Source organism: Alnus glutinosa, chromosome 1 (assembly GCF_958979055.1).
Source record: "Alnus glutinosa chromosome 1, dhAlnGlut1.1, whole genome shotgun sequence".
NCBI lineage: Eukaryota > Viridiplantae > Streptophyta > Magnoliopsida > Fagales > Betulaceae > Alnus > Alnus glutinosa.
The window spans coordinates 20,673,339-20,682,738 of record NC_084886.1 but is presented as its reverse complement, the minus strand read 5'-3'; the positions used below and the strand labels follow the sequence as shown (position 1 = coordinate 20,682,738).

Sequence of the window (9,400 nt, the reverse complement as noted above, 5' to 3'; positions counted from 1 at the left end):
ATATGATTGTAAATTTGTAAGTGATATAGTAAAAGAGAAAATAATATAAAGAATTTTAGGCCTTTTTTCTACTTTAAGCCTTTTTTTTCTTTTTCAAATTGTATTTATTTTGGAGAGAAACTGTATTGGACCATGTTCTTTTCTTGTATTTCCCATTCCGAAATATCTTTTAACTTTTCATTTAAAATTAAAAATATGTATGTGCGATGTATGGGTTATTAAATAAAATACATAATTAAATCATAAATCTTACTATAAAGAAAAGGAAAATAAATTAAATCATAAATCTTACTTATATGGACCCCACAGATTTAATAGTGCTTTTTAAAAATAAGTGAATAAAAAAAGAAAAAAAGAACGATCTATGTCACAAATAATTTCCTTTTTGGTTACTTTAAAAAAAAAAAAAAAAAAAAAAAAAAAAAAAAAAAAAAAAATCATTTTTCGTTACAAAATGAAGCGAAATTTTGTGAGGCGGCAGGAAAAAACGGGGTGGGCCGCTAATATCTCAGCGTCCTGTTCAGGCTTTCACACTTTATGCCGCTGGACTTGGGCCTCTCTTTCTCTCACAAGACCAGCGCCCTTTTGTGACGCTCAGTGTTCAAAGTCGATTTACCTGCAACTCTCAGTCTCGGCGACCTCTTGTTGCCATCTTCATTCAGGTGAAACTGTGAAGACAATTTCCTCAATTTTATTGATTTTTCTTACTTTCTTTTTGTGCCTATTGTGCAAGAATGTTAAAACGCTCTTCGTAAATGCTATTTTATGTTCCTGTTGTGATATGTTATTATTAATTTCTTGAAGCCAACACTCTGACAGACACCAAATAGGCATCTCCCGTGCCTCTGTCTTGATGTTATCTTGGGATGCTGTCTATTTATCCAGTAGTTGCGCCTTGCTTATTTACGACCTCAAGGTTTGTTTGTACATATTTGTGAAAAAAGTGTGCATTTTGTAAATTTGTTTGTTCATATACTGTTTTAATTATGTGGACCATTTCAGGCGAATTGTTAGGATGGCTGCAACGGCCAGAAATCCGAGCAAATCGTTTGAATCCATCGCTTTAAAGCCTCCTTTGCACCCTACCTATGATCTCAAGGGAATCATCAAATTAGCCCTTGCTGAAGATGCTGGGGGTCAAGGTTATCTTGTCTTGTTTCGTTTTTCTCCAATTCCCCCCTCACACCAATTTCAATGATTCTATTATTTGGTTTTATTTGTTCTGCTGACTTGGGGCAGAGTTTTTTGGTAATAAATTTTATGCTATAAGCAGTGTTAACTATTTAAGAGAAATGTTACACACAGTACTCTCACTCCCATACACCAGTGCACACTCTTGACGTGGCAGTGATCCGATGGTGATTTTGACGTGGGGGGAGTGTGGGAGCGGAAGTTTGTGTAGCATTTCTCAATATTTAATAATTTTTTAAAAAACTTTGATCCTGTTACTTGTAGGTGATGTTACAAGCATGGCCACCATTCCTATTGACATGGAAGTGGAAGCTAATTTCTTGGCAAAGGAAGATGGTATCATAGCCGGAATTGCACTTGCAGAGATGGTATTTGAAGAGGTTGATCCTTCTCTGAAGGTACCAGCACTGCACTGTGTATGCAGTTTGTTTGAGTGGCTTGCGTGCTTGGTCATTAAGAATGTATATTTTAATTTCAGGTGGATTGGTCTCAAAAAGATGGAGATAATGTTCATAAAGGACTACAGTTTGGAAAAGTTTATGGTAAGCCAGAAAAAAGGAATTATCAGTAACATTTTAGAAATTCATCAAAGAGATGTTTTTAATCCTTACAACTTCATGTGCAGGACGGGCACACAACATCGTTGTAGCTGAAAGGGTAGTGCTAAACTTTATGCAGAGGATGAGTGGAATAGCAACTCTAACAAAGGTATTGTTTTTTCCTTCAACCCTTTTTTTTTTCCTTTCAAAATAAACTCAGAAAGGAGGTTGTTATAATTCTTGACCTTCAGTTTTAGTTATGTTGAAAATAAATTCCTTACTAGAGCACCTAAACTTGAATCATGATAACTTGGGGGAAATGGCCAGCCTTTCGTAGCCCAGTAGTACCTTCCCCCATAAACATATAAAGAGAAGGGGGGGTGGGGGTGAGGAGTTGCCCATTTGTGCAGCCTGCTGTTGTTGTTTGACCAAACTAATATATGAAAAAAATTATTTGAGAAGAATAACTTCATTGTATCACTCCTTTTTTTTTTTAAATGTAAAAGTTTTCCTCACTGCTTCATCTATCAAGTTATAGGTTTTAAGTTTGTTAATAAGATAATATGGACCTCAAACACCTGCATATGTGATTGAAACAAGTGGTCAATATGTAATGTTTGTTGAGGGACTAAAACTGAACAAGATATCCTCTAATTGTTTAAACTGGTGATATTTATTATTAGATTGTAGACGTGCAGTAGAATGATTTAAGGAACACTACACTGCACTAAAATGCTACCAGTAAAATATCTCTGACAGATGTGTGATGCCTGAAGGAGAGATTTAAGAGGATGTTCTTGTTTTCTGCAGGAAATGGCAGATGCTGCATATCCTGCGTGTATTTTAGAGACGAGGAAAACTTCTCCGGGTTTACGTTTGGTGGATAAGTGGGCGGTCTAGTTCACTACCTTGCTTTTACTTGATAGTAATAATGCTCCTTCATTTTGTATATATATTTTTTGGTTGACCTTATAGTACTCTCTCATTATAGGTACTTATTGGTGGAGGGCGGAACCATAGAATGGGTTTATTTGATATGGTCTTGATAAAAGATAATCACATATCCATAGCTGGAGGTGTCACGAGTGCCATTAAATCTGTTGACATGTATTTGGAGCAAAAGAAACTTCAAATGGAGGTTGAGGTAGTAGTCACTACTTTTAGAATTTAACTGTCTTCAAATTCTGTCAAGTATCTATGAGAAGAGGCAGAAACTGTCGAGTATCTTTATCCAATATTTTTCTTGTATTGGTTTGCTTCAAACTTTTGGTTGATGTATCTTCCCATATTCCAGAATGCTTCCCCCCCCCCCCCCCCCCCCCCCCCCCCCCCCCTTCTCTCCTTCCCTTTTATTTTTGCAGGAACTATAATTGTTACAGTATGAACCTCTATTTATCTTTTCCTAGGTTGAAACCAGGACACTCGAGGAAGTACACGAGGTATTACGTTACGCATCTCAAACAAAGACGTCCTTGACTCGGATAATGTTGGATAACATGGTTGTGCCACTACAAAATGGAGATGTAGACGTATCTATGCTTAAAGAAGCTGTGGATGTGATTAATGGGAGATTTGAGACTGAGGTATCTAATATTCTATGTTATTCATTTACACTTCATCTGAATATCTGGAGCATTGGTAGCTATAGACTTTACAAGAGCTGTCATTGATGTATACCTTACAATTTAACTTTTTTTCCTTTTCAAAAAAGAAAAAATGTATCCCCATATGGTCCAATTTATTCCACTTTCATCCATGGGTCTAAACAATCCGTCTAGCCAATGAAAGATAGGTGCTTTGTCTATTCAGTTTTGCGATATTTTATATGGTGAAATCTTTGAGTAAAACATACTTAAAGCGGCAGGACTAGTACTTCTGTAACGACCCAGGAAAAAACACTAGTCACATATGCGCTGTCACCCCAAAAGGACTAGTCAATTTAGATCTTCCATAGAATCCCTTATAAAGTCTAGTGCCACCTAGTAACGCCAGGCTATATAGTACTGGAGCACTGCATGACGTGGCCCTGACAAAAACGTCAGGGTTTTAAGGGGGAAGTTTGTAACACTCATGTCCTACATTGGGAAAATGAGGAGTTGCCTACATAGAATGAGTGGTTTATAAAGATAATCATGAGTGTTAAGTTTCACATTACCTAGTTATTAAGTGAAACTATGCTTTATAAGGAATTTTAAAGAAGCTTCTATCTTGTAATTTGTTAAATCATTGATTGTCCTAAAAGATTAATCTAATAGAAAATGGTGATTTAATCATTTAATTCATATTTTAGCACTCATTCTCATATGTGAGCTCAAACTTTCCCTCAACAAGTGAAGCCCAACATATGGAATATTTAACTGAAATGTAAAGTAAGCTATAGAATCAAGAGTTTGAACTCAAAATCTCTACTTTGGTACCATGTTAAATTACCGATTGTTTCAAAAGGTTAAGCTGAAAAAAATGTTGACTTTAATCATTTAATTAATATTATAACATAATTGAATGAGAATTACCGTTAGATGTATTGATTATTGTGCGCCTTTAGAAGTTAATTAGTTGTTTTGCTTGTTTCATGGTGACAGGCATCAGGCAATGTTACTCTTGAAACGATACACAAAATTGGACAGACTGGAGTGACCTACATTTCCAGGTAATATTGCAACACTTAATATCTTAATCATCAAAGATTATAGTTTGAATGAATAGAAACAGACCATAAAGTTATTTTGGTATGATTGATGCGGTTCAACTTTGTACTTTCTCTTAGTAAAAGGATTAGGTTGTGTATAGAAGTCACAGCTCGTTAAGGGTGAGTTACTGCTTCTGAAGTGAGCTATAGTGATTCTGTTATGTGCCTGGGTTTGTGATCGGGTAATTGGCCTATGGATGGGCAAATCAGCAGGATTGGACTTCTTGGATTTACCTATGGTGAAGGGTGATGAACTGATACGAGGTATTCGAGGTACCTCTGCCTCCTAATTCAACTATGAGAGTTGAGAATTTTGTGGTAAATATGTTGTCTACCTTTATTATGAATCAAGACCTTTATAAATAGAGGTTACAGAGCAGAATAGAAATTATGGAATTACATCAAATCCCTTATTCCTAGGAATTCTTTCTATAAAAGAATTCTCTTATTTAGTAATACCCTATTCTAGTGGAAACCAATATCCCTTATTACTAGGAAATACTGTCCTTACAGGATGATTTCCTTCCTACCAAAAAGTCCTGCTGGAAGAGCACCGACTTTTCCATTCTTAGCCTTCTCCACCTCAGCCGCCACTTGTATCCTCTCCTTGAACCCTAGCGAAGTCTTCTTTAGTTAGGTTTTCTTTTGCTTCCTGCCCACGTTTCCTACGTCTCACATAGGTCCGTAACAGATTCCTTAAATTTTCTTGTTGCTGTTCAAGGAGTACCTAGTTCCATTGGTAATGGAGATGTACCACTGCTTTGGTTGTGGAAGTATCACTTATAATTTAGGATGTCTTACTTTGTGCGAGCTAAGTGCACTTGAGACAGGCGCAGCACCAACTGCTGATAAGTAGGTGTGCTGCTGCTTCATGCCGCAGCACAGGATAATCATATATCTGAATTTATGGGTAGATTTAGAATGTGCATCCCAACTCAATAAGTTCTCTAGATCCCATACCGAAAGGAGGTTAAGATACTTTGGTAGTTTCCAGCTGATTGCAACGAGAATTACAATTCAGCCTATTAAAAAATAACTTTTTTATTCCTTATTCTGTTATCTTATGTTAAACAGAACAAGAAGGGAGAATCCAAAAATACTGCAGCTACTGTGTAATCCTTTTGTCTGTTAAAAATCGCATATGTAATGCTTTTCTTTTAAATTTGGTTCAAGATGAGAAACTGAACCTTATAGTCCAGGTAGTTATGTCAATGCCAATTGAATGAATGTTATTAGCTGTGAATTCAAACTTTTTGGTATTTTCCATTTCTTTGGATGATACAATGGGTCCATGATGACTACTAAAGAAATGCATGAACTACATTGGATGCAACGGTGGCAGTTGTGGAATCTGCTATTGGGTTAATGATTTTTGTTATTACTTTCCTTCTCTGATAAGAAAATGGACGCAAATCCCAGGCCGAATCAAGTCAACCTCGATGTTTACAGCTTCCGTCAGTAGTCAGTCAGCTAGGTTGGTTGGGGTAGGTCTTTTTTTTTTTTTTTTTTCTTTTTTTGCAATACAGAGCAAAAAGAACAATACAGGGAAGATGTAGTTAAAGATCTATTTGGATGGTAAGAAAAGTATTTAATTCAGAGCATGGAAAGAAAGATTGACGGAAAATAAGAGACAAAGTGAGAGAAAATTGAAGGGGAGTGAGAGCCGAGAGGAGCCGAAGAGAAAGAGAAAGAAACCGTAGAGGGAATTTACTTTTGGAGAAGGTGTGTGATAATGGTGAGGCACACGGCTGCATCATGGTGGGGAGGCAATGGTGGCGCAGTTTTCAAAAGGATCTATCACTGAGAGCACTCGATTTGAAGGTTTCACACCTAAGGAAGGGAAAGAAAAAAAGGAACGAAGATCTCTCAGTGAGCTTTGTTTTGAATGAAAATGAAAATGATCGGATAGCTTTGTTCTACTTGTGTTGGAGAAAGAACAAAGCTCACTAGGTGTGCTTTTCTTTCCTAGTGACCTTCGTCCAGGTCTCCCAACACAAATAAATAAAAATAAAAAGAAAAAGAAAAAGAAAAGAAACGAAGGTTTCCCACTGCGAGACTCACATTCTCACTATCTTCGTCATGTGGCTCGCATCAATCAATGATTGGACTGAAAAATCGAAACCTGGAGTTCATGCATCTGCAGTGTTCCTGCATGAGCCCCACACGCCTACCAGCAAGCCTCAAAAACAATTTGAGTTCATGAATGGCTTATTCGGCTGAAATCTGAATGCTTCTTCATCTTCTTCATGTACCACCCACAAAAAAATTCCAGAGAGGTCTAAGACGTGTCGGTGGGTTCAGTATGGGTCAGTTTATCCTATAAAACCGACCCCCAAACCAATACCTCTTCGGAGATGAGATTTTCTTACGACCCTTGACTCTGACTTTGGTCGATTTTAGTTGGATCGGGTAGTCGGCTATTTTGAACTGCCTTAGAAGACAAGATTTTAAAACTTAAATTGGTTATGTACTGTGTTTCTAGAATGATGAAATTGGGATAGGTTTGCAACTCTGCCTTTGATCCTGAATTTAGTCCATGATGACTACTAGAGAAATGCATGCACTAGGCTGGTCCAGTTACTAGTGTCCTGGATTGACAACATATATCATGAAGATTGTGGAGCGGGAGTTAAACTAACTTATGTCTCCAGTTTCATTCACAATCTTTTGCGTCATTTGTTCAACAAAATCACAAAATCTAGAATGTACTTGGAATTTAAAAGGGTGTTTAAGTTGCAACCTGTTTCCTTTTCTTTATGAACAGAACTTGCAACCTGTTTCACTTTGTATAGGTTAGTAGTCTAGATGGTTGAGGACATGGTATTGGAACCCATATGGAGGTGGTGTAGAGAATGCCCAATATTTTAGCCTGAAGGATTCGGACAAAGCAATCTTTAAGAAATAATTTGATATTTGCACCTTTTGCTTCTTGTTTAAATAATGTAGTAATCACTAAATTACAAGCAACTAATAATATTAACATTTTTAGTACTTACACTATTCATCTTCTTCTTGTTTGCAGTGGTGCACTAACACATTCTGTAAAAGCACTTGACATCTCCCTCAAGATTGATACAGAGTTGGCCCTTCTAGTTGGAAGGCGAACGAAACGAGCATGACTGTCCATCTGATCACATTTTTTCCTCTCGTTGATGCAACCAATCAACTGCTGGTAATTTTTGCCATTCTGTCTTTATTAATATGAGATTGCTTCACTCTTTTTGTGTATTGGACACGAAATTTGGTACTGGTATGTATAAACGTCATGCAAAGCATACTGCTCAAATAAAATTTTGAAGTTCTTTTTCCCAAGAAAATCTTTAAACTATTTCTTCTTTTAAAACTAAATGTTTGTCAATATCTCGGAGTCCCCAATCCCCATGCATTTCAAGAGTGAAATTTGTTCAACATAAGGCGCATAATGATTCTAAGGATAAACCTCTAAGAAGTCAGGGAATTATGCCATGCCTTTTTGTGTGAATGTTGCTGTATAGGGACAGCAGTATGCTTGCTGTATGTATATGTGAGCTCATACCCCTAAACCGGCATGCCTTTTGAAGAAGTCTAATTTTAATTTCAAGTTATATTATAGTTGGATATATTATACTATGAAGTTCTGATTCAAACTCTACTATAACAGTGAAATAGCATAACAGTAGAATATGCCCTTTTTTGGTAACTGTAGTAAACTAAAAGAAGCATGCTTGATTAAGGAAATATAAAACTGAAATCCTGGAAGCAAGCTTGATCCCAAGAGAGAGAGAGAGAGAGAAGGATAGCTTCAAATTTGACTTTGGTTAATTTTTCTCCTTTTTATTTGTTGATTAGTAAATAGTAATGGGTGCATGCCGGCCGGGGCTTGTCTGAGCTCTCTCCAGATCCAAAGACCTCTACCGTCAGTAAAATGGGAGAGGTGCTAATCAGCTACAAGGGATGGACCGTATGGATGTACCTCAATCAATTTTTATGCCTGACAGATTTGACAAAATTGATGGAAAATATATTTTAGTATAATGTTTATAACACCTCTCTCTCTCTCTCTCTCTCTCTTACGGGTGGGCATTTGACCCGTGACCTGCCTCTGACCTTTCGACCCAATTGGTTGGATTTCGACGGGGGGCTAGGCAGTGAAAATATTTGATTTTTTGACAAAGTCGGATCGATAGGCGGAAGAAGATTAAAATTACTGGTTTTCCAAACCGACAATATAAAAAGTTAAATGGAATTCTTTCAAAATGGCGTTGTTTCGTGTCCCCAAAAACGATGCCGTTTTGGTATATGTAAAAATATATGGCCAAGGTTTCAAACAGAGAAAAGAAGAAAGAGATTACACTCCCTTTAAATTATCACTTAATTGACAATGACTTTCAAAACTATTAAGAAATTGTTAATGTCTGTCAAGGCCAGCAAAAAGATAAAAATAACCTTAGAATTTTTTTTCAATAAAACAAAAATATCCCTACAAATTCGAAGAAAGAAAGAAAAAATTAATTTTTATTATTTTAATAAAAACGAAAAATTTTATTTAAAAGAAAAAACGAATTTTAATTTTTTTTAAAAATAATACGACAATTTTTAATTTATTAAAAAAACAAAAAATTTAATTAAAAAGATAGAAAAAAAAAAATTCTTTTCGGTTTTAAATTTCGCCACCCTTGAGTTTTATGTATTTTTTTTTTGTTTTTTTTATTAGTACATTGTAATTTGTGAGTAACATTGTTTAAATGAAAAGTTTTAAGAAACATCAACAATTAAGCAGCAATTAGAAGAAGAAAAAAAAAGTGTGTGCAGACAAGAAAGAAAGAAGAGGGGAGGAGGGAGAGTAGGAGTAGTGATAGGCAGGGGCAAACCAGCCACCTCTGTCGGTCCCTTTTCATTAAAAATGAATTTTTTTAATAAAAAAACTTCTGATGTCACATCAAAAATTACTTTTTCATAAAAAAAAAATTATTTTTTTATTAAAAAAGGCTGCTTGATGGAC

General features: G+C 36.0%; 1 protein-coding gene across 6 annotated transcripts; it reads left to right on the top strand.

Annotated features, from left to right (window-relative positions):
- The first annotated feature begins 533 nt into the window (after nt 1–533).
- Nucleotides 534–8,444, top strand: LOC133876661 (quinolinate phosphoribosyltransferase [decarboxylating] 1a). Of its 6 annotated transcripts, none has more exons than XR_009901614.1 (12): nt 534–662; nt 805–916; nt 1,003–1,142; nt 1,456–1,589; nt 1,670–1,733; nt 1,817–1,899; nt 2,541–2,624; nt 2,722–2,874; nt 3,137–3,313; nt 4,313–4,380; nt 7,442–7,591; nt 8,298–8,444. XR_009901614.1 is itself a non-coding variant. In XM_062314920.1 (11 exons), the coding sequence occupies exons 2-11, from the start codon at nt 867–869 to the stop codon at nt 7,536–7,538; spliced, it is 1,050 nt and encodes a 349-aa protein (XP_062170904.1). In that variant the 5' UTR covers nt 534–662; nt 805–866; the 3' UTR covers nt 7,539–7,736. The 6 variants fall into 6 exon arrangements, 3 of the variants coding, with proteins under 3 accessions (XP_062170904.1, XP_062170914.1, XP_062170927.1); XR_009901613.1 differs by having other exon boundaries at nt 8,255–8,444; XR_009901609.1 differs by having other exon boundaries at nt 8,248–8,444.
- Nucleotides 8,445–9,400: the final 956 nt, after the last annotated feature.